The 26,082-nt window shown below is 38.5% G+C and overlaps 1 protein-coding gene across 1 annotated transcript in view; it reads right to left on the bottom strand.

Annotated features, from left to right (window-relative positions):
- The window catches only part of LOC306855167 (forkhead box protein J3-like), a 108,808-nt gene that overhangs the window by 6,086 nt on the left and 76,640 nt on the right, over positions 1-26,082 (bottom strand). Inside the window, exons 4-9 of the mRNA XM_079393640.1 lie at positions 21,699-21,782; positions 11,508-11,609; positions 5,948-6,076; positions 3,940-4,114; positions 838-1,245; positions 365-466 (exon numbers count right to left, since the gene is read on the bottom strand). Of these exons, the coding sequence (XP_079249766.1) occupies positions 365-466; positions 838-1,245; positions 3,940-4,114; positions 5,948-6,076; positions 11,508-11,609; positions 21,699-21,782 (1,000 nt within the window). The remainder of the gene's footprint in view (positions 1-364; positions 467-837; positions 1,246-3,939; positions 4,115-5,947; positions 6,077-11,507; positions 11,610-21,698; positions 21,783-26,082) is intronic.

Raw genomic sequence — 26,082 nt, 5'->3', positions numbered from 1 at the left:
AAAGTGACAGTAAAGACATTTAAAAAGGATTTCTATCTCAAATAAATGCTGTACTTCTAACGTTCTATTCATCAAGGAATTCCACTAAAAAGGTTATCACAGGTTAACAGCACAACCTTTTTAAAACATTAATAATAAGGTTCCTTATTATTTCTTAAACTTAATCTTATCAAATAAAATCTAATTTATTTAAACTAATCAAATAAAAGACAATACAATTATCAAATGCAACTCAAAATGCATCATTGTATTTTATACAAGGTTTAAAAAAAACTAAATGATGCACTCTTTTTAATTAGCATTTAGTCTCTTGATGATAACAACAACAGTGAATTTAGTATATAAACAGACATTTTGATTATACCTTGGAAGGGTGATAGATCAACATCAGCCCAGTTGTAGCTGCTGGCAATGCGGCAGCTTTCTTTTAGCGAATCCAGGTTGGGGTACCAGTCACTGGGAAGACCTGCAGACAAAACAAGAAGGTAGTGAAGGCCACAGCAGACAGCAGAACTCTGAATGTGTGGAAGCTGCTGTGCACTTCCTGTTTGAGGCAGCAGGGGGAGCCATAACCCTCTGCTACAGGCCTACTCTCTGAAGTGTGCTGCATTTGCTTTGTTCTCATTAGACGAGCTATATAAATCACCCTGTGATTTACTGCTGACTGCTCCAAAGTTGCCATAAATTTCTTAATCTAAAATAAATGACTGTTAGAAGAGGCCTGAATAAATCGGCCTGTCAGGGCAATGCCAGCATGAAAGGAAGTATGCTGAGGGTTTGAGACAAAGCAAGAGAGACTATCAGATAGCGAGAACTATCAAAGACACAGACTCTTACCGGTGTTGCACTGCATCTGTTGCTGGGCAGGATGAGGCTGGTGGGAGAGATTCTGGTGCTGCTGCGGTGTGTGCTGGCCGTGGGCCTGGTGCTGGGAGGGATGCTGCCCGTGCTGGCTGTGTTGGGTGTGCTGGGGATGTTGGCTGTGCGCCGTGTGTGGGTGCTGGCTGTGCTGGGTGTGAGGGCCATGCTGGGAGAGGTGCTGTCCGTGGGGCGAGTTGTGGGCCGAGTGAGGGGGGTGGGAGAGAGGCACCTGGCTACCACTGTTGGGGATATTGTTGGGGTGAGAGTTAGTGATGCTGTTCTGGTTGTTGTGAGGGTGGGTGCTGATGGTGCTGCTGGGGGAGTGTTGGTAGGAGCAGGAGGTGTGGGTCTGCTGGGACGACTCCGAGGGCATACCCATCAGACCTGTAAGGATCAAACAGACAGCATCATTTCAAATAGGCTGCCTGCATCTGATCAGAAGCTTTTCTATCATGTCAGTCTAAACCAGTGGTTCTCAAAGTGTGGTACGCATACCACTAGTGGTATGCGGAGGAATCTCTGAATTAAATATAATTTATTTGGTGGCCGCGTGTCCACCAAAGCGTTTTTTATGCTTAAAAAAAAAATTGGTTTAAAAAAAAATGTTAACACTAGTTAGGCACTTTATGCATAAGCAAGCTGTCAGTTAAAAAAATGGCACGTTTATATTTTTATTTCATCAGTCACTGAAAGGTAACACTAATAAAACATTTACACAAATAAACTTGCATTTAACAATAATATTAATGTTTAATAGATTTTTTTAGCATTTAGTTATTTTAATTCATTTAATTAACATTTCATTTATTTTAATAATAAGGCACAATCATTTACTACTTTTATTAATCTGCTGGTTATTAATCTTAAATGTTAATTTCTACGTATAGTAACAGATGTTTAATATTGAAAGTGTAAAAATTCATGTTAATATGCAAACTAAGAGTTAGCAAAATTATACATTCATTTATATTTTTCTTTTGATTAATTTAAAATGTAATATCAAAACTACTTTTTATTATACAACAAGTACAATTAATTAATAACATGCAAATGTGAATCCAACAAGATTACTAAATGCTGTAATAAATGCATGTTTATTGCCATTTCACAAGACTTCACCCATTGACAAACTAATGTACAGAACCTTACTGTAAAGTGTTACATAAAAACCGTCGGTCGAAGCTGTAGCCTGGAGGGCTAACCTCCATGTATTATCTGACTGAGCCATTGTGCTTGTGTAGGCAGCATGGGCTTGACTCCAGCTTGCAACTTTTTCTGATCTTGTTTCCTACTTTCCCCATAATCATATCTTATCACATCATTCACTATTTTTATCAATGTGGCAAGTAAGGCCAAATCATTTTGAAAACATTTGAAACTGTCTTTTTAAAATGCACCGGGGCGCCGAGACAGTGACTCAGCACAAAGTTGTCGTCGCTTAAATTGCACCAGAATTATTCTCTCTCCAAGTTTTCATTCGTGCAACAATTGTTTTGAACTAGTTTCTGAAAATGCCTGACAAGCTTCCAACATCTGCACACTCAATAGCAATCAGCGAAGCGTGCAGCTCGCAGTCTTAAGAGGCCCTGTCCATCATGGCGCTGGCACCGTAAACCTATTTCAGTGGAGAGCTTTTAGAGCAGACTGCGGGCCCTGCATCGCTGCAATCGCCAGAGAACACTCATCGGCGGGGTGACAGGGGTGCATCTCTTATCAGCAGAGAAAGCCTATTGTCCAACCATGGGAGAGCACAGAAAGCAATTAGCTAGCAGCCCCCCTGAATAATAATGCAAGTTCATTACCTATTATCAAAGCCAGTGAATTAGCTCAGTGTCTCCAGCAGTGGGGTGTGAAATCCTCTCGCCAGATTTATTTGCTCATTTTAATTGCCCAAGCTTGTCTGGCTAAGAGATTTCACTTTTATGCACATAAAAAAGGTAACAACGTTCAGCTAATGAAACATAGATGATAGATTAAAGAAGTTCACTTTGGAAACATTAACATGAAAAGCATCTGATTTGAGCAAAGTAGGTTAGACGCGGGGGCTCGTCTGGCGTTGCGTGCAACCAGCTTGTCAAGTGCTTTTTGTACATCAGTCAATCAGATTACAAACAATAGGAATTAACTTCTAAAAGACAGGCAAGCTCGCAGAGAACTAAATCTAGCACTGCATTTCATGGGCTGCCATCTAAGCTGGAAAAATCTCTTCCAATTAAAAAAATCTTACAGTACACTGAGACAATATCTTGGGAAAAAAAAACATAATTTGAACACTTTCTTTTCCAAATAAATCCTCAAAGTACCCATAAACAGGAAGCTAATTGTGTTTAATTTAAAAGGCACAATACAGTTTTAGATAAATAACTTGAATCACAATAAGCTTGTCTTCATTTATTTTATAAAGTACTATATGCTTTCAGCTACATAGAGGGTCATAGTCTGCTGCATTGTATTTATTTTGGTTTAGACACTAAATTCCATATATTACAAAACAAATAATGATGTAAAGTTAAGTTTTGATCCATTTTAAGTAACCAGCTGATATAATACTTAATAGTATATAAAATACATAAATTATATATCAAATTATTTTACCTATATTATACATTATACAACTAAATTATTTAAGAATTGAATTAAATAAAGCTTTGATCCATTTTAAAGTACTTTCTTTTGATAAACAAAATGACAAATTATGTATAAAATATTAGATTAACCTTTCCAAAAATAGAGGCCTATTCAGCCAATACATATGATAAATCATAACATTAATATATACATTTCAGTAAATATTATGAATAAATTATTCAATAAAAATGTAGTTTTCTGGAAATGACTCATGGCAGGCCCATTCAGAATCTGCACACTCCGAATTCTGCAGAACTGAAGAGTTCCACATATTCTCCACTCTCTGCATGTTGGTTTATGAATTATTTTGGCTGATTTGTTGATGCTTTCAGCTACCAATAAACCTGAAGTACTCTAAGCTCTGCAAGCTGCACAAAAACTCTGCAGACTAGACTTGGCCTACATATTTTCCCCGAGCTGTCTGATGGGATGTCCGAGTGTGCAACTCACCCTGTTGGTTGTAGGACTGCTCAAATACAGTCTTGTAAAGGCTGCGGAAGGAGGCACTGAGATCTTCGAAGTCGGAGAAGAGCAGCTGCTTGTCACGTTCCGGTATGTTGTACTGGGCCTGAGGGGCCTGCTGCAAGCTCATGGACTGGGACACCGACTCTGGATGACTCGTCACCTGAAGAGGGAGGAGAGGAGGATGACTGCGGTGCGAGGGGAACGAACACAAGATTAGCAATAGCAACAATGACAGAAATCAGCCTTGCCACTCTAAACAGCAGCACTGCTCAGCCAGGCCCAGTGACCGGCAGATTAGAGCTGAGATAGAACATGACAGCACTGACTACAGCACTCAGCATCACGGCACAGGAAATGAACTGCCAGACACACTGCAATACAATATGCAGGAGACAAATCTCAGGCGCACAAAACTCTCCAAATCTTGACCGTTTATTTACTAGCTCGGCTGAATCTCTACATAACCATACAGCAATGATCAAAACAGACACGTCTCCTGAGAGTCTCTCGGAAGTTGTTTTTACGGCTATTTATTCTTTAATTAACAGCTTGGCGAAACTAACTGAGCAACACAACTGAAATCGACAGCAAGATCATAAAAGCGCACTGCAAAAAACAGGCACTGATTCATAAATCAAATCTTTCTAATGATAAATATCCAGTACAGGTTTGCCCATCAAAACGAATTAGCTTTTGAGTCTTAAACTCTCATGTAAGTGTTTCACTCCAAATGGGATCTGCTCACTGTTTTGAGTCTGAAGAGATTCCTTTCATGCCCAGAATGAGTGATTCATTGAATAGCTCCCAAGGCCTCCATAATGCTGAGCATATTTGTGGCATACACAAGGGCAGAGGCTCTGCCATGTCTAGCTCAAGACAACAGTGTTTAGCAGACTGGAGAGGCTGGCAAAACAGTCATCTGCCACTCTGAAGAAGTCTAATTCTAGCTGTCAGTGCGAACTAGTGAGGGGAAATACATTTATCTGAACACATTTTAAAGCTATTGCAAACAAGTCCCGTAAACAGATAATTGTTAGCACCGGTGTTTCCTACAGTGTCTCCCACTGATAATAAATGCTTCCAGCATTATTCTACACAAAAACACTATTTTGTATTAAAATACGTTTTACAGCAACAAAACTTTGTGAATATATTACACTTCAAATCACATTAATTTAGTACAGGTTAACTGAAAATGCCTGAAAATTTAAGAGATAGTTTGATTAGAAAATGCAATAGTCTCAGGTAGCCAGGTATGCACCCTATTAATTTTCTGGATGACATTGATAAGACGATAATTTTTTCCATGCTGATCACTAATAAATGGCCAATATTAAAATTCTATACTATCTTTAAAAATATACTAAAACATTATAAACTAAAACTACACATGAAATTAGGCACCACTAAATCAGAGCAGGAAACACTAGTTAGCAGCAGAGACTAATTGAACAAGAAATATGAGCAGTGGGAGTCAGATGACACGCTATGCATCACTGTAAAGATGAGCGCACATAATCTGGTTATGTTCAAACAGACTACAGTGTTCAAATCAGCTGGATGAAGCAGACAGAGGGACTGAGAGAAAGAGAGAGAGAGAGAGAGCGAGAGCATTGTCTGGCCCACTGAAGTGAATCTATCAGTGTCTGTACCGGATCAATGCTGAGAGCCTGGAGCGAGAAGCATGCGGGGCTTCTAGGGGACCACAACAAAGAAGCGGCTTCTCTGGTGGGAGGACATCAGAGGCAGCGTCTCTCTTTAGCAGCGCTCCAGCAGTATGAGCTCTGCCTTTCATTCCCTTAACCTCTGTGTCAGCACGCTCCCATGCACAGGCCTCCATACTCCAGCATTCTGACAAACGCACTGGAATCTTGCTGCTTCTCATAAAGCAGCGCTCCACAATAAAACTCAGCAAATTAAGAGCTCTGCTTCAGGTTCACGAGAGGTTAAAGAGCAGAATAGTGCCTGTAAAGTTTGAGAATTCAGCTCTTACTGGTGTGTAGCTGTGCACACTGCCCACGCTGTTGAGATTAACAGAGGCCAGACTCTGGTCAGAGAGGCTATTGTTAAGGCTGCTTCGAGGGCTGTCACTCCCGTCCTGGTCAGGGTTGTACAATGCCACCTGGAAATCAAGAAAGAGAAAGGGTCAATGATTTAGACAATGAATGAGTGCTTATGATACAAATCTAGTTTAAAACACAAGTGCCAAGTTCTTAGACATGTACTCTTTGTTCATGTTGGTTTCTTAGGGTTATGAAAAACTTGAAAAATGTTATGCCTTTAATAACAGCAAAGTGTTTAATGACACTAAAAAGGACATTTCCCTTGTACACCGAACACAACTCCCTGTACACATTTTCATTTAATTATATTTGTATACGTGAAATTAATTACAATAATAGCACTAAAAAAAACAACAAAAAAAACATTTTTATTAAGAAACATTAACCATTAATTATTTTATATACAATATTGACATTTTTATTAACTTTACATTAACTTTTTTTTATTGACAAGACTTTTAAATTTTTATTGTTTCAAACAACTGTGAACTGAACTATGTAATTATTTAAAAAATGTATTACATTTTTAAATACAAAATAAAAATATTAAATGTATATAAATATATGTATTAAAAATATTAAACATGCAACACATGTATTTATAAAGTAACTATACATGTAAGTTTTAAACACGTTTTTCTTCATTATCTCAATATAGCTGCATAATAAACTTTCCATTAATGAAATGTTTAAAGTGTATATAAAACACATTTGTATGAAAATTTGAATTTTTTTCTTTTTTTTTTTTTTACTACATTAATATACAGGAGCTATATGTGTGTGTGTTTGTATGTGTATGTGCATACAATATATAATATAATATATTATATTAGTACTGTCAAGCGATTAATCTCGATGAATCGCATTCAAAATGAAAGTTTGTTTACATAATGTGTGCACTGCGCATATTTATTATGTTTATATAAATACACACACATGCATGTATATATTTAAGAAAAATATGTTATGTTGGTAAAATATTACCAACATAATTGGTAATATAATTTATATTATATAAATAATATAAATTATATGAATATACATATGCATGCAAATACATGTACATATTTTCAAAAGATATACATCCATGTGTTTACATTTATATATACATAATAAATATACACAGAACACACACAAATATTATGTAAACAAAAACTTTTATTTTGGATAAGATTAATCGCGATTAATCGTTTGACAGCACTAATATACACACGCACACACACACACAAATATATGATATGAATATTGTATGTAAAATATTTAATGGTTAATATTTTTTATTAATAAAATAATTTTTTAGATTTTTAAAATATTATTATTGTCTGTATATATGTAGGCATGTATAAGACAAAATGATACCACAGGTGGAGTGCTGAGGAAAAGGAGACAATCAAACAGAAACTGCCTGGTTTCAGGAGGTTTTGAGGGGAATTCTTAGCACTTTTCATAACAGCAACAGTTACGGATGTGTCACATACGTGACGTGTGGCATGCGTACGCAACACTGTCTGTACAAGAGTAAGGTCAGCGCTAACATGCTGCGCCCCACACTGTGGCTCATATGGAGAGAGAGCGTGACTGGTGGCCAGCAAGATGATCTGCTGTCTTAGATGGCTGAGAGAGGAGAGCTCTCCTTCAGTAAAGGTCACGATGCTGGCAGCGTTGGAACCATCAACTCGCACAGCACAAATTGGTTTGGGACAGCTCACAAAGGTCCCGAATGCTACAGAGACCCTGACCTTTCTGTGTGCACTGTTGAATGTGCAGTTTCCCGAAGCGGAAGAACCTCCACTTCAAAATGATAATCCCAATTATCATTTGAAAAGCTGAACTGCAAATACGTGCTGGTTGCAAAATGAGAATAAATAAGGCATTGGAGGGATGGTATGGGAATGAATATAATGAGCTCCTGGGAGAATAGTCCTACATTGAGTTTGCCATGGTAGGAAAGGATGAATGGAATCGCAACAATGCTGGCCGTGCTCACATCACACGCCGCATGTCTTGGCAGCAGCAGAGTAGTACTAAACCCACGCAACAAGTCCCAAGATTCACCTGCCTTAGTAAGGATGTACAGAGGTTTTCATGCTACACCAAACCGGTCACTTACCCAAAAATTAAAACATTACGATCATGTCGTTACAAACCTGTGTAAACATTTTAACAAAATGTCTCAATGCAAGTCAATGGGGTCCAAAATTGCATTAAACCCTATTGGCTTTCATTGTATGGATATTTACTAAAACCTAGGGTTAACCACTTCGATAGTGAAAGGCCCAATATATTTTTGGTTGCCGCAAGAGATGCAAACGCAACCTCTTCGGTCCCGTTCTCCCTTGACTCAGCGCGATAGCAGATAGAAAGACACATTACAGATCACGGTCTCTTACAGAGAATTACCATTCAAGCAGAATAAATGTTTCCCAATCCTATTATTCCCTGTTCATCAAAAGAGCGGAGCATAACGGCTGCTGGGGCTGCACTGGATTGAGGGTGGATGGGGGGTTAATGTCATGGAATGATTTGCATATTATAACTCTTCCCTCTTTCAGCTATGTTTAGGCCTGGAAACAGTACATTACCAGAACAACTAACCCTGTGTGCAACTAAGCTCAGGCATGCCGAAAATTCAATCATGCAGAAACCAGTTACAATTATAATCAAAACCTAGTGTGAAGAACAAGTATAAATGTTATATGTAATTAAGTCATAAAAGAAGTTTTTAGCCGTGAGCCTTTAACCACAATCTATTTTTACTCCCTGTATCCATAAAGTATGATTTAAAGACCTCGTCACACTGTGGTTTGTTCAAGGCCCAAAATGTAGACGCCTACATACTAACACTGTGTGCATGTCCGCACGCACACACACACACACATACATACACAGTGGGAAAGTAACACGCAGAGAAAAGGTAAGGGGTGAACAAATACATTGCAAATACTCCTGTGTGTTTGCTGCGGTGGAAAAGGAGCGCTATATTTAGCTGTGCATTAAAGTCAAAAGCCAGTGGAGTCTTTCATACGGGCGACTAATCTTCAGCATGAGACGAGGATTATGAAATCAAAGAGAAATCCACCCAGGTGTCTCTAACAATAACTCGCATTCAAAAGAAAATGTTTACTTTGACGCAATTTAAAGACAATGTTAGAAAAGAAGGAAAGAAAGAAAGTTCAGCTTAGGCTTCAATCCATCTTTTGTTACAATCTTTCAATATAAAATAATAAATGTCAAATATATTTTAAATCATATTTAAAAATGTATATCATTAAATTACAAATCTCTCTCTCACACAATTATTTTGATTATTTAGCAGTAATCTGTTCTATGCATTTAAAGAAAAAGTTAGAAATAATATATAATATAATATAAAATATATTCAAATATACATCAATATAATATTAACAAAATTATATATACACATTATACACCTATATCAAATATATTTTGATTCATTTAGCAACATTTCACATTCATTTCTGCTATGCAATTTAAGAAAAAGATTAAGAAAGTTCATGTTAAGCATCAAGTATTACATTTAAATAATATTTGTATATAACATTTCAATATCCTAACTTTCTTTCAAGACTGCAGTACAGTCAGATTAACATTTTTAATTCACTTTGCAGATTCTCTTTAAAACATCATAGAAAATAAGTCTGCAGATTCCATCTGGGCCTACTCACGAAGCTCAGCCAACTGAACAGAGAGGGAAAAGCATAGCAATAGCATAGTGATCATTTAGTCAGGGGGGGGGGGGGAGAGAGAGAGAGAGAGAGAGAGAGAGAGAGAGAGAGAGAGAGAGAGAGAGAGAGAGAGAGAGAGAGAGAGAGAATGCTCAGTCACAGCCAGGCTTTCCTTCTCCATGTTATGCAGCACAGGCGCTTTCCCATTGGCCTGCACCAGCAGGCGGGAAAGTATGGGAAAGAGGGAATTCCTGTGGCTTGGCATGAAGTGCTCAAGAGGCGTGGCATGTTCTCGGTTTACAAGGCCCACACTGAGAAGAAGCATCTCCAAGGAGCCATCGAACTCTGTGGTCTTGTTTTTACTCTCCTGTGTGTTTGGTTTCTAATCTATCAGCGTTTCGTGTAGGAGGGCAAAGAAAGCATATGCTCATGGGATAACCCTGAAATCCCACTATGGGTGGATCTTGAAATTCTTCCCCATGAATCAGTCACACCTTAAGCTTGCATTGTTTTGTTGTGTGAAATGCTGTAAAAGTCCTTTGAAGGTGTGCAAAAACAACAATACTAATAGTTCAATAAAACAATCAATAAAAAGATTTATGGTTTATTGTGTTAACATATAGGATGTGTTCTAAAACCATAAAAAACTAAAATGTCAATATTTGCATGCAATTTATCCTTATATATATTTCAGTATCACTTTGTTATTTGAAAACTGGGTCACTTATAAGGTTCTATTTTAGTTAGGATAACTCAAGGTTTTACAAAGAAATGTTCTAGCAAACACAACAGTTCTATATACACTGTATACATATTATTTACAGCACCAATACTGTATTCTATCCAGATGAACAGATCACCAACAAACTATAATTCAATCCAAATGAATTCCACATTTCCCCTCAGTCCTCATCTTAAACACCATGCTTAATGTGAAATACTATTGGTTTAATGCCTGAAGTAAATTAATAACTGATGCTTTTGGGCTTTGTAAAAGCACTCCAGAGAGAGCGAGCAGCCTGCACCAGGCCAAGAGTGGAGCGCTTAAGGTTAAAAAGCCTATTTAAATTTCAAAGTGTTTTGCTCCATTCCTTTTTACACACTTCTCCGTGAAGTCATGCCACGGAGGGCGAGTTACGGTACGAATCACTCGGGGTGCTATGCCTAGCATACAGCAGGTAATCAGACCTCCAAACATTCCCTAGCAGAAAAGTACTGCAACCATTTAGCACTATTATACAAGCTTTTATAGATGTAGCACAACCTTTAATGTAACTTAACTTTCACAAGTATTTGAATGTTTACAGACCAGTCCCATTCGCTTTCATTGCAAGTAACCAAGATTTTTGCTTTTTTTAAAGAAAAGGAGCGACAAATGGAAATTAATATAGTTGTTTCTGGATATTAAGATGGTATAAGAGGAAGCATTTTAACAAAATCACACACTTCAGCTTTAACTGAATGACAGAACCTCTGAGGCAAACCAAACCTAAAGATGAAGAATACTGTATTCGTACAGCTTAATATCTTGTGTAAGCGCAAACCTGACATTTTGGACTCGACAGACATATACAATTAAGGTATTAGCGATTCACAATACACCACATATGCACCGTTAAGAGGATTTTTGCGCATAACGCCAGCCCAATATAGATGAGACTCAACTTCAGTCTTCTCATTACATGTCAGTCCTGTTATGAAGTGCACGCATATAGTCATGGCAGGAAAAATAAAATATAAACTGGGTATGTAGGACGCTGGTATCAGCTGTGATAGGAGAAACAGAGCCAGGACTGAACACTACCTTGTTAGTCACAGTGTTGATTGCCAGCGTTGGAGAGGCACTTCCAGAGATGATGCAGTCCATTCCCAAGTTATCCGACTCCAGGCTGTACGGTGTGGATGCCTGCAGGAAAACAAGAGAGACATACTCAGCCAACCAGGATGGAGATTATGAGGGATGTGAAGTGACTTTGATTTCTATTCAAAGGCATTTGGTATTACTCTGGTGCAAGAAATTTAAAAGCATACGCAGTGAGCGTTTATCAACAACAAAAGAGCAGTACCTTTTATTTAGGTCAAAATTGGTGGCATTCTGGGAAAGAGATGAGCAGGAGAGAGGAACGTCTCCCTGTGCTCTGTCTGCTCTTTCTGGGGTAAAAGATAACTTCAGCACGCCTGTCTCCCAAAACTGCTTATTATAAGAGGATTGCCTGGCAACAATGCGATTTTTAATTTGTGATAAACATAAATGAGATTTCGCTAAGTCACAATTTTTAATGTCAAAGAATTTCTTAAACGAGACAGCAGGAGGATGAGAGAGAGAGAGAGAGAGAGAGAGCGAGTGTCTAATGAAATATACTCCTAATAGCGAGCGTCACACTTTGTACAGACAGAATTTCGACTTATTTTTGCATGCAGGATCAGGCTGAGAGAGAATGGATCTAATTGGAGGTTTTTGATGTGAGTGAAGCGAGTGTTAGTAAGAAAAATGTTTGTGTGTGGCCTGAGGGCAGAGCTGTGTGCCGAGAGAATGATACTCTCACTGGAGTCTAGAGTGTGGCAATTATAAATGACACCGGCCTAACTGCCATACAGAGGAAAACACGCTCCACCAACTCAACACACATGAGGTCAATCAGGCTTATCACATGTGATTTCTGACATATACACTTTTTGTCCAACCAATTTACATTCTCTTAAAGTGACAGTGCACTAAAGGTGGTAGAAACTATGGTAATTGTTGTTTTAACAATGAATGAGGAGCCACTTACAGAGCTCCAGACTGCGACAAAATGGTCGCATTTTGCGACCCTTTTTGGCGGTGCGAGTAAATTTTAAGCGTTGTCGCACTGGCGCGACCACCACATTTGTTTAATTAGCGCTGCCATTTCTGTTGCATATGAGAAACATCAAATGGCAAACGAAACAAAAGCGTAACAAAATCCCGCTACTCATTTGAGCTGCGCAGCACGGACCGTTTATCAGCTCAGACCGTGATGCACCAAACTTGTCCGAGTTAGAATATCTTTACACGGGAACCAAAGTTGATTTCAACGAAACTGTTACAGCACAACGCTACGAGATCCAGTGAGAAGTGTCTGAATACGCCATACAATGAATAAAGTTTGCTGTGAGATCTAGTGAGAAGCATTAAATTCTGCACAGAATTCTGTTATAAACAGATCAAACAGTGCTGATGTAGAAAACCAGAAGCAGTAACGCTAACTGTAACCATGGTGTTGTGGTAGAAATTGTCAAATGTTATTACATTATTCATTTTAGGGTTTGTACAAGCTTTTGAGAGAGAAATTCAAGCAATTTTCAGTGACTTACAAGCATTTCACACACTTTAAAGTTTGAATGTTATTTTCAATGGGATGACCAAAATATACTGAGGTGAACAAACACTTGTGTAAAATAAAATAAAAAAATACATCAAATCACCTTTATAACCTTTAAAAAATTTAACATCAGTTACAATGTTCCGTTCATTAACTTTAAACTGGTCAGTCCTAGTTGTAATTTTGTCATTATCGCTAGGGTTGCTCCGATCAGGATTTTTGAGGCCAAACACCGATTGCCGATCACAGAATGCAGTATCTGCCGATACCGATCTTTTTAAAGCGTTCTTTTTATTATGTAGAATTATTTATATTGATACCCCAAATTAGTATTTTTTTACATTTATTCAGGGCCTGAATTTCATTTTTGAGAATTAATTCCCCTCTTAGGTGACTCTTGTGAGAGGGTATTTTTTTATTTGAGGGGTGGAGGGGGCATTTTTTAAACATTTTTCAAAAATATATATTTATCTCACCTAAATGTTTGATCATGGAGCGCATTTTTGTTTTTACAATCATGCAATAGCTTACACACAACACAAGCCTGATTTTGTGAGCTGTAGACGAGGTGGCCTTTTATGCCAGGTTCACACATAGGCCTACTCCGTTTGCAGTGTGTATGCAGTCCATGTGCAGTATGTAAGCGGTGTAGAAGCAGCACTGACTGTGCTTTCACACAGGAGTCTGCAACTGATCTGTGGCTGTTTACCACAAACACAACATTTATCCATTATTTTGATTTCAAATCCAAACATCGTCACTGAAAATGCTTTTTCAGCATAGTGATTATTTTTTTACACAGTACAGTAATACAATCTTTCATAGACGTGTTTAAACACAACAAAGGTAAGCAAAGCAACACATCATTCAATGCTTTTTACTTTTGCATTTACTTCTAGATTTATATATTAAGTTGCTCAAGTGGCAAAACATTTAAACTACTTTTCTTACTTTATCACAAACTTACCATTGACAGAAACTACTGTCAGCTCTACTGCCTTTCCTTTTGCATTTAAATCTTTATTACATGCAAGAACTTTGTTTTTCTACCTCCACGAGTACCATATATTATTGCCTTATCTAAAAGTGCTCTTTCCCTTTAAACCTAGCCAAAAAGCCATATGTGTTGATTGTGAAACACAGTAGACTTTAATTATATGCATTTATGGTGTTATTACTACATTTTCGTGTCAATCCGTGTTCATATTTACTGCAAACAATGTGCTGTTACTTTAATTCAGCGAGTGCAGTGGAAACTATCTCTGCACTGCTGCAGACGCACCGCTCCTGGAACGCCGGATCGCAGCCTTGTGCAGTGTGAACGCTCTAATCCGTCATGAGCAGCGTGGAAAAAATATGCACCTCATACAGCTGTGATAATGGCGTTATGTGTGTGTGTGTGTGTGTACGCTGTGAGTGTGCATGAGCGCACGGCCTCCAGGAGAGCGCGCGAGAGCTGAATGTTTTAAACACTGGCAAGACTTAAAAAGAAATGCAATTTATAAATTCCTCGATTGTGCAAGTGACAGTTCCCGTCAACTGTTCAGTGTGCAGCTCGCTTATAGTGCAGACGCGATTTGATTTGAAGCTGTTTGCTTTTTGAGAGAGAGAGAGAGAGAGAGAGCGCGCGGTGATTCACTCATGCCGTTTGTGAAATTCCATCTCACGTAAGGTTTTCAAATGACTTTATAAGTTATTTAATGAAGAAATATGAATTGTACCTCACCTTCAGCATTATAATTATTTTACCCACGCCAAACAGAGACTGAGACGGTGCTGCTGCGTCATGCCAAATCTCTCAAAGCAGGCGCGTCATCAGCTTGAGATCGATTTTTTGTGAGATCGGCCTTTTTAGAGACCTCCGAACAAACATCCCCAAGCGATTATCGGCCGATAGTGATCGGTAACCGATCAATTGGAGCACCCCTAAATATCGCACAATAAAATTCTTGGTGTCCGTTGCTAAAAACGACTAGTTCAAGCTAACATCCCCCCCAATTGTTCTTGTGACTGCGATTTAGTCACAGTCTGACACTCCGATAAACAACATGCTTTGCAAATGCTCTTTTCATCTATATGGTTACCTGTCATGGTTATGTGTCGACATGTCTTATGTCTACATTTTCTTCAAACCCCACCCCTTGCTCTTACTATAGCTGAACTTTTTCAGGCTGCCTACAATCCACAACGCAGGGCTGGACAAAATGATGCAAGATGCCTCTGAGCCAGGTCAACCTTGGAGGCCAGCATCGAGTGCAGCCGAGTTGTATATTCCGGTGAGCGCTGCTCATAAATAATAGAAGAAAAAAGCTCTGGCTGAAAATAACCGGCGCAGAAACTCTGCATTAATTGATGTTTGCTAAAAAATGACTGCAGAATGCAATGTATGTAAAGGCTGCCTGGGGCACAGTTTATTAATAAGCTGGACCCCCTCTACAAGATAAACTGAGTGAGACAGCTATATAAAAAGATATGAGCAGAAAACCTGTGTGCGGCACGACTGTAAAGCACCGACTCAGACATGAAACAAAGCCAGTGTTCTCGACTGAGGAAATATATTCAATCCCCTCTCATTCTTTTCTATCAACACACCAAGCCCATGTTGTCACATATTTCTGGCCTTGTAAAAAAACAAAAACCCAACACATCATGCTAAGGCAGACTGTCTGCAAGATAATACTGATGGAAAAAAGAGATGAACAATATATTTACTTTGGAAAGAAGCTTCTATGACAAAACTAATACATACTATGTAAACATTAAATCTTATGTGTGGTTGGTTTTGTTTGTTGCTCTTTCCAAAAGATAAAAAACATATTACTCTGAAGAAACACATACTCTGAAGAAATTATACGGTTTTCTGCTGACCGTTAAAGTTTAGAAAGATGAATCTGACAACTATAGGCTGAAATTTTTACACCTGTAATCCTTTTTTTCCTACAGAAACCTGTTTTCACAACAGGGACTCATAAATGATCCTTACTACATACTACAACCCGTATTCCGGAAATGTTTGAATGTTTTTTAATTAGTATAAAATGAAAACTAAAAGACTTTCAAATCACACAAGCCAATATTTTATTCACAATAGAACATAGACGATAATAAATGTTTAAACAGAAATTTTACAATTTTATGTACAAAATGAGCTCATTTCAAATTTGGTGCCTGCTACAGGTCTCAAAATAGTTGGGACGGGGGCATGTTTACCATGGTGTAGCATCTCCTCTTTTCAAAACCGTTTGAAGACGTCTAGGCATCGAGGTTATGAGTTTCTGGAGTTTTGGTGTTGGAATTTGGTCTAATTCTTACCTGATATAGGTTTCCAGCTGCTGAAGAGTTTGTGCTCGTATTTGACGCATTTTTTGTTTAATAATGGGCCAAATGTTCTCTATAGGTGAAAGATCTGGACTGCAGGCAGGCCAATTCAGTACCCGGACTATTCTACTACGAAGCAATGCTGTCTGAAACAGACGTCGTCTGGAGGGGAGCATATGTTGCTCTAAAACCTTTATATACCTTTCAGCATTTATAGTGCCTTCCAAAACATACAAGCTGCCCATACCGTCTGCACTTATGCACCCCCCTACCATCAGAGATGCAGGCTTTTGAACTGAATGCTGATAACACGCTGAAAGGTCTCCCTCCTCCTTCGACGGCGCTTCTGGACCATGTTCACATATGGCTTCCTTTTTGCAAGATAGAGAGGCATCTGCAGATGGCACGGCGGATTGTGTTTACCGACAGTGGTTTCTGGAAGTATTCCTGGGCCCATTTAGTAATGACAGAATCATGGTTATGAGTGTCGTCTGAGGGCCTGAAGACTACGGGCATCCAACAAAGGTCTTCGGCCTTGTCCCTTACGCACAGAGATTTCTCCAGTTTCTCTGAAACTTTTGATGATGTTATGCACTGCAGGGCTCCAGACCAAAAAAAAAATCGAGTAAGGAGCCATTGGCTCCTATAAAAGAAAAACTTAGGCGCCAAATTATTTTTTTAGGTGCCACAGAATAAAAGTGGTTTATTTTATTATTATCATTTTATCCCCCCCCTCCATTTTAACATTTCAATCATTTTGTCATGTGTTTATGTCTTATCTTTTCTAGGCTTTATCAGCATTTTAATCCATCTTGTAGATGATCAGGTCGACCGGGGGACTAAGGTTCACTTAAATTGTGAATTAAATGTCTTTTACAACTTGAAATATACAGTCACAAAGAATTGTTTGTTACACAGAATCTGTACCAATATCATAGACCATAAGCATCACTTGGCAACTGAGTGCAGTGCATCCTATAAATGTTGTCACGTCTTTCACACATTCATTTTTCTTCATTAGTAAAATGCAATTTTATAGGAGGAGTTGAATCATGTATAACAGAATAAATAAAAATATTAATATGCAACAGCGCATAAATATAGCAAAACGCTCCTCTTTATAGTTATTTTTCTAGACGCTCAACACACAATCTTCTTCATTAAAAGTAGCGAGACTAGCCTATCTTTCCAGTGCTGATGCCGCGCGCTCTCTTGTTGCGGTCTCTGATATTGAAATTAGGTGATAATTAATAAAATTATCCATTGCTTTCATTGACGTGAACTCCGTTATATTTGCATATGAAGCGGGAATTGAAGAACGGATTTATATCCGTTTTGTGAAGACACATTTATGTGGCCAAGTGTAAATGGGGAAACGTTTTAACAAATCATATAGATATCCGATCAGAGAAAATGCATGAAGTGACCAGGTGTAAACAGGCCCTTTCAGGTCTCTCTCACTGCGTTCAGCAGACTGTGTGCGGCAGAGACGAGGACTGTTTGAAACTCTTTTCCAGTAAAACTTTTCCAGTAAAACTTTCCAGTAAAAGTCCTTTCATGCAAATTATATGTAGTCGCCAGTGGCGACCTCAGCAAAAACTTCACTCGCAAATCAATATTTTCGCCCGCAGCAATGGAACGCTGTTTGATAACTGCCAGCAGAAGAACAGCGAATGCCATGAGTTGCGCGCTTGAAAACAAAGCCCACTAAACAGTGAGCGTGTGCTGATTCTAAACGCGTCTCTCACATAGACTGACAAAGGTGTATACTTTAAAGGCTTGTGCACTCAACTGTTTGCGAAATGGGGCTTTGTGCTCGTGTATCCTACCTCTCTCATTCGGCACAAATCCAAATATTCCATAATATTTCCATATTTGCGATGTAACGTATCTGAATGCTAAACTATTTTTTATGTAAATTATAGGCTTTGTACTTCAGTCACGTTCCAACAGTGACACAGAGGCGCGCGCGCTGATATTAGCATTTTATTTTGATAAAGTACCAACTTTAACAATGCTGGAACTGATGTGTTTTGTGTGTGTGTGTGTGTGTGCGTGTGACGCGATCACTTCAACTGTTTCCTTATACCAGTAGAATCAACTTTAAACACTTATCGTCTTAATAATGCATCACTGTATAAAGGTCTGCTTTTATTTGTGTAAACTCTCAATAAAAACAAAACCATTTGAGTTTCCTTTCTGTGAACAAATTAAGCCCGTCACAAAAATGAACTTAACTCAGCATATATAGGCTACGTTACATGTTGCACTGTTTTTGCCCTTGTTTATCTGTTAACTAAATCAAATATATTTCAAGAATGTATTCCTTGTATGTATATGTACTGCAGATTATATATATATAATGTAATAATATTTAGTATTACTACTGTACTACTGTCTGTTCAAAATTATTGAAAAGAAACCGAGCATAATAGATTTATTGTTTTTTTTACTGTTATACCGAAATCGTATCGAACCGTGACCCCCGAATCGACGTACGTACCGAACCGTGACATCTGTGTAACGTGCCACCCCTAACACACACTGACATAACATCCAGTCAGAAAGCGAGGTGGATTAAAAGAACTGATTCATGAGATTAATTTGTTTGTGAATCAAATAACCCTGAAGCAAATGCATGAAAAGACCTGTTTCTAAATAATATCTTTGAATTATTTCAGTTTTTAATATCATCACACTCATCTGAAACTGCTAAATCTTGACTAAATTCCATTTCCATGGCAGCATAAACCAATGGTTCATCGGAAAAGATTTTGAAAAATTTTAGGATTACATCACTTGCTCACCAATGGATCCTCTGCAGTGAATGGGTGCCGTCAGAACGAGAGTCCAAACAGCTGATTAAAACATCCGAATAATCCATGAGTAATTCACACAACTTCAATGACACAAAAGCTGTGTGTTTGTTTTAAACAAATTCTTCAGTTGTGGGCAGTTGTGGCCTAATGGTTAGATAGTCGGACTTGTAACCCGAAGGTTGCGGGTTCGATTCTCAGGTCCGGCAGGGATTGTAGGTGGGGGGAGTGAATGTCCAGCGCTCTCTCCACCCTCAATACCACGACTGAGGTGAGACCCTTGAGCAAGGCACTGAACCCCCAACTGCTCCCCAGGCGCCACAGCATTGGCTGCCCACTGCTCCGGGTGTGTGTTCATGGTGTGTGTGTGTGTGTGTGTGTTTGTTCACTTCTCACTGCTGTGTGTGTGCACTTAGATAAGTTAAAGTGGTCATATATGCGATTTCAAGTTTTCCTTTCTCTTTGAAGTGTTACAAGCTGTTTGTGCATAGGTAAGATCCCTGAAGTTGCAAAGACTAAAGTCTCAAAACCAAAGAGATATTCTATATAAAAGTTAAGACTCTGCCACGCCCCCCTAAATGGCTCATTTAAACACGCCCCCACATGTCTAATTCACAGTGTGGGAAGATTTACAAAACACCACCCAAATGTATACGCAATGAAAGGCGGCGGAACTATTATTCTCGCTGTAGTATTGTTGCTGCCGCCGGCGCCATATCGTGGAGATGCTGTTTCGTTGTGAAAGTACTTTGTTTGGGCTTCCAAAAGAGGACACAACTAGAAATCAGTGGTAAAGTTGTATTCATGACACTGTTCCAAAACAGTTCAACCCAAATATTAGAGTGTGTGCACTAGGGATGCGCGGTATACCGGTACTGGAAAAGTACCGGTATATATTATATTTCAAATGGTACAATATCATAATTTTGCTCAATTCGGTATTTCATACGCTGTAGTGCTTCCCAAATTGCTGTGGAACCGATAAAATGTGACAACAGAACGCAATGGATCAAACAGATGAAACTCCATCAACGCACCCGAAATTAATAAACAAAGAGAACAGCAGAACTGAAATATGGCATTACTTTGGATACAAAACAGATGACAAAGGCGAACGAACTGACCTTACTGCACCTGTATGTAAGCATTGCTATAGGCCTAAATCATGTTGCCACATACTAAATCGATACCGAGGTATTACATTCTGGTATCGTACCGAAGCCAAAATTATGGTATCGAGCCATCCCTAGTGTCCACTGTGCAGCGCATTTTACAGAGGACTATTTCCTGAACATGGAAGAGTAACGTTAGCCTAAAATGCTGGCTTGCACAAAGGCCGTTTCTATAAAGTGGGCCAACTTTGCAAGGACAGTCTGACGCTTCTGACTCTCAGCCTGTAAGTAGGTTTCTACTACTGACTATTCAAACGCGAGTTTTGAGCAGTGTAGAGTAGTGCTTGTTGTTTATCGTCTATCCGATCACAAATGCAGACATGATAATGTTTACGTGATGCGATGCAACACAACGCATAAAAAGACAGTATAAGTCATTATAATCAGTAATTATGTCCCCAATGGATGCAACAAATGCCTTGTTTATAATGGGTTTCATTGTTTTTGTGTCGTCGCGCCGGGACACGGCATCACAATACGGTAAGTAACGTAACATTTCCGTCAAATGCTTGAAGTATTTGGCCAATCACAATGCACTGGATAGCTGGCCAATCAGAGCAGGCCTTGCTTCTCAGAACGATGAGCTTTTTAAAAATCTATGCGTTTCAGAAAGGCAGGGCACAGAGGAGCAACAATAATGTACAGTATGTGGAAAATAATGTGTTTTTTGAACCTTAAACCGCATAAACACATTGCATTATACCAAATACACAAAATAATGTTCTTTTAAGCAACGTCATATGACCCCTTAAGATATTTATTGTAATTCAACCCTTCAACAATATTTTTTTTTTCTTAGATAACCCAGGGTTCCCACTGTTTTGAAAAACATCAATGTGAAGTAGCCTCTCTCTAGATACATGTAAAATATAAAAATCTTCTAACTGCATGGACATTTTTTAATGATTTTTCTGGTTATGCAAAACTCTTATTTTTTTTTTATTATATTAATTGGGCAAAAACTGTAAAAATATTTTAGTAAATCACAAACAACTGGACAAGTTATGGGGGCCTTTGAAAATGATTATGGAGAACGGGGAGCCATTAAATTACTGTGCTGGAAACACTGTAATAATCACAGTGGCAACTGAACAATAATCTAAGCAACCACAGGGTCAAGAGAAGTGATGGAGCAAATCAGTGACATTGAGCTTAATGAAACTGGGAGAGCGAGACACTCGCTGTTTTCTGCTTTTTGATCACTCCCGGACTCGAAGTAATGAGCTGAGTTTGGCTTGAGAAAGTCTGTATGTCTGAAAGCCGACCACCAGGGGGTCTCAGAGCACACACATAAATTTAAACGCGCAAACACACACAAACAAAAAACACACAAATTTTCACTCACCCGCTCTCCAGACCGTGGCCTCTTCTTGGGTCGTGTGGGCAGTGTGTCCTCCTTTGGATTTGTGTCGATTGCCCAGTACGAACCCTAAAAACAGATAAGGATGGAATATTAGTCCCAAAGCAAGTCATCATACTCTAAAATAGTGGTCAACTTAAACCCATTCAATAATACTTTGATGAAAAGCAGAGCAGGATAATCAGCAGGGTTTTCCAAGAGAGAAACTTCTGCAATCAGATACTGGGCGCATTCGCCGTCAAACACGTACAACTTTTAGTTAATCAAAGTTTCAGCTGGTTCATTTGTAAGCCCGTCACATCGGAAGAACGTATATGTTGAGGTGCGAAGAAGTTGGGTCTTTTGCTACAGCCGTTTCTTGCGCTCACTCTCTCGCTTCACATTTCTCCTGAGCCTTGGCAGAGGCAGGTAAAATGTTAAGCCCCTCCTGAAGCCCCTCTTCCTCAGCAGCAGGTTTATCGATTGCTCCTGTTCAGGGCTGGACACAGAGGTGTTGGATTTCTGGTCAGGTCTGAGCTCTGATAATCAGGCAGAAAATAGCACACCTTGGATTGGGGCTGCACACCCAAGACCCTAGCTGAATAATTTATCTTTGCATTCTTCCTGTTTAATTTATTTTTCCATAGTGCTGCTCTTCCCAGAAGCTAAAGGCAACTCCGGCCACGAAGTTAGGCAAAAAGAAAAATAAATTAACCTCCAGGCTTGGGTTTTGTTTTAAAATATTTCATATTATATGGGATAAGATCTCAATTGTCCAGAGAGGGTGCGATCAAGACCTTCAAAATGACTTGTGCACAGCTCATGCGTGCACCTAAGCAAGGAGAATAATTGAAAATCACCAAAGCATTAGTCTAGACAGCACGCTTCGAGTTCCTCAAACGTTCGGCTTCCAAAGACATATTGATAAAATTATGTAAATTTCTGCAAAAACAGCAATACGGCACAGGTTAGAAGCTACGGAATGGCAATGAGCAAAGCTCCTGTGCCCGAATGGTTTTTCGCAGCCTCCCTACCTACTTTAAGAAAAGTTCTCATTATCCCTGTTTTAATACACGGCTGCTGCAGCCATTTGTTAGCTAAGTGTGATGACAGCTCCAAAACAATCTGACCAATCGCAACGCTCACAGCATCATCTCACCTCAGGACTATACACTTACAACAACATATACTGGTGTAGCTGTGCAATACACTGTTCTCATATTTATATTAAGGATGCAACGATACCATTTTTTCAGATTCGATCCAGAAAATTGAGTATCGGCCGATTCCAATTCCAGTGCAGTAAAAAAAATAATTTCTATACTTCTGTCTATACTTCTGTGTTGACTTGATCGTCACTCTTGTGTTAAACACAATCTACTAAACATAGACAACGTCATTTTAATGAAAAATAACATGAAAAAATATATAATCATAAACTGACAAAAATACTATTATAAACTAGGTTAGTGGATAATTTAACAGCAAAATTCTAGGAAAATCATGAGTGCACAATTTTATAAAATCTAAACATTTAGTGAAATAATATTTAGTGGGGAACAAATAAAAGTAAATAAATGTAGGACTAAATATGGTCAAATGTTACACATTGCTCTTTGTATTGTTGTAAAATACATTAATGAAACAAGTAAATGTATTTATAACTATAAATTAAAAGGCATTTCTTTTAAATGTAGCCTATAGCACAGTAATGAAGGCAGCAACATATGATAGAGGAGTCTTATCTATCATTTGTTGTTGCCTCCATCACTGTGCTATACATTAGATTATTAATAGCCTTTCTTTATCTCTCTGCACAGAGAAGTTCAAAGCACAAAGAAAAGAGATATTGATGCGTAGTTTATTAAATCTGTGCGATAGTTTATTGAGCTTTTTCTTTTAACAAATTTAAAAATTTTTTTTTAAATAAACAGTGGTTTACTGAACAAGTTGCTTTTTCTTTAAATACATTCAGTTATAGTTTAAATTTTCTAAGTGATAAAAATCTACCTCAGCTTGTGCTTAAAACTACAGGGAGCTCTTTTACATTATAAGGTTACAATTAGGCCTAGCAGCTTTACCCAAACTTAAATTTAATTAATATTTATTTTTAAATAGATGATCGACACTCAACTTAAAAATAAATAAAAAAATTGTATGCAAACATGTAAATTGCACATATTGCCGTTTTTAAAGGGGTCCTATTATACTTTTTTACTTTTTGAATTTTAGGCTACGTCCACACGAAGACGGGTTTCTCCGTATCCAATCTTTTTTTTTGCCTCAAATTCCATAAACACGGAGTCGTCTCAGGAAATATCTGCGTCCACACGGAATCACTGAAACCGACTGAAAACGATGTAGTACACATGCCAGACCAATATGTGGCGCTGTAAGTCTGCCACAGAGATACACAAAAAAACAGAGAAGACTTGGACCATGTGCGTAAACCTTGCGCGCTGAATATAAACTAACACACAAAGCAGAAGATTTTGCTTTAATAAAACTAATGAACTCAGTAGGTTCTGCAGCACGAACACAGGCACGTAGTCTGACATTGTTGTTGTTGTTGTCGCTGTTATGTGACGTAGCGATGTCTGATTAGGGGCGAGACGTGGGCTGATGACGTCATCGTTTCAGAAAATATACGGATTCGCCGTCCACACGAAAACACGAAACCGGCGTTTTCAAATTTATCCACCCTGGGACCCGGTTTCAAAAATGATCGGTTTCACTCTTCGAAAACGCCGGTTTCGTGTGGACGAAACGCCTATACGGTAAAAAATGTATGCGTATACAGAGAAACCCGTCTTCGTGTGGACGGGGTCTTAGTCAGTATGTAGTGTGTATATTTCAGCATAAAACGATCTACAAAGTTACAAACCTCAAAAGTCCAATCCAAAAGGAGATATTTAGTTTCTAAAAAATCCCTTTTCAAGAACTACAACGAACGGCTCGTTTGGACTACAAAGTTGTTTTCCTGTATTTGTGACATGACAAATTTTAAATCCTGCCTACAGAATTTCTAATGGTTGGCGGGTGGGGAGAACCCCGGGCGCCGCAGCATAAATGGCTGCCCACTGCTCCGGGTGTGTGTTCACGGTGTGTGTGTGTTCACTGCTGTGTGTGTGCACGTTGGATGGGTTAAATGCAGAGCACGAATTCCCAGTATGGGTCACCATACTTGGCTGAATCTCACTTCACCCTTGGTTGAGCACTGTACATTTCAAAATCGCAACCCAGTGCAGGTGTTTTTATTTCACTGTATTTCTGATGGAAACCAACTGTTTTCAGAAAATTTCGGATGTCATTTTCATTTCATCTTGTATATAATGTCTGATAAAGCAGCGCTTGTGAGCGGAGCTCTGCTTTGTGTACAGCGTTACTGGTGAAACCTCGATCTCTCCCGCTCCAACAGCGCTTCCTGCTGGCAAATAATTAATTTGCATATATATGCAACCACAAATATTGTAAGTCTGCGGGACTATAGTATAAATAAATTAAACTGTATAACAGTTTCACTGCAATTCATGTTATAATGTTAGAAATAAAGAACAATAAACATAATACATATTACCGTTGCACTTATCTGTACATAGTCAATGCAGTTATTTTAAGCTGTTGTTGACATCCTATCTAAAATATGATTTAGCCAAAAAAACAACAACAATAACATTACCACTTTAATATGTCTTGCAATATCCGTGCGTGCAAAGGTTCTGCGCGATCCTCTTGTTCAATATTCTCAAGGTCTGAATTGATATGGCAATATTGACGAACTTGCTGTTTTGATAAGGGCAGTGCTGAAACGCCATCTAAGCTGTTCGCCAATCACAAGGCACTGGGACAGCTAACCAATCACAACACATTTCACTTTTCGGAAGGCGGGCCTTCATCAAACCCGGAACTAATCGAGCCGTTTGTGTCAGGCTGGGGAGAAAAGTATTGTAATAATGTAAATTATGTGAAAAATAATGCAATTTCTGAACCACCAAGCATGAGTGCATGTTCTAGTACACCCCCAAAACAAAATGAAGACTTTGTAAAAGAGCATAATAGGACCCCTTTAAATGAACTTATAATCAAATTTCTAGGCTATTTGTTAAAATATATATTCAATTACACACTGGCTGTCATATCATGTTTCATAACAGATTAATTTAAACATGCATTAAATAATTAAGAATAACAGGTTTAGCAAAATATGAGTATATGGTGCAATATTTCGCGAAATGCTCCTCTCTAGACTTCATTTCTCTAGTGAACTAACGAGCTGTGGACACTAATGACTTGCTGAGGCAAATGAAATGCTTTGTGACATTTTATTTCCACGCTGTTTTGTTGATGTCTTTCTGCAGTTGATAAACACTGATTGCGCAATTACATGAGG

This window comes from Barbus barbus (assembly GCF_936440315.1).
Source record: "Barbus barbus genome assembly, chromosome: 35".
Taxonomy (NCBI): Eukaryota; Metazoa; Chordata; class Actinopteri; order Cypriniformes; family Cyprinidae; genus Barbus; species Barbus barbus.
The sequence above is the reverse complement of the archived record's forward strand: the minus strand, read 5'-3'. Positions and strand labels throughout refer to the sequence as shown.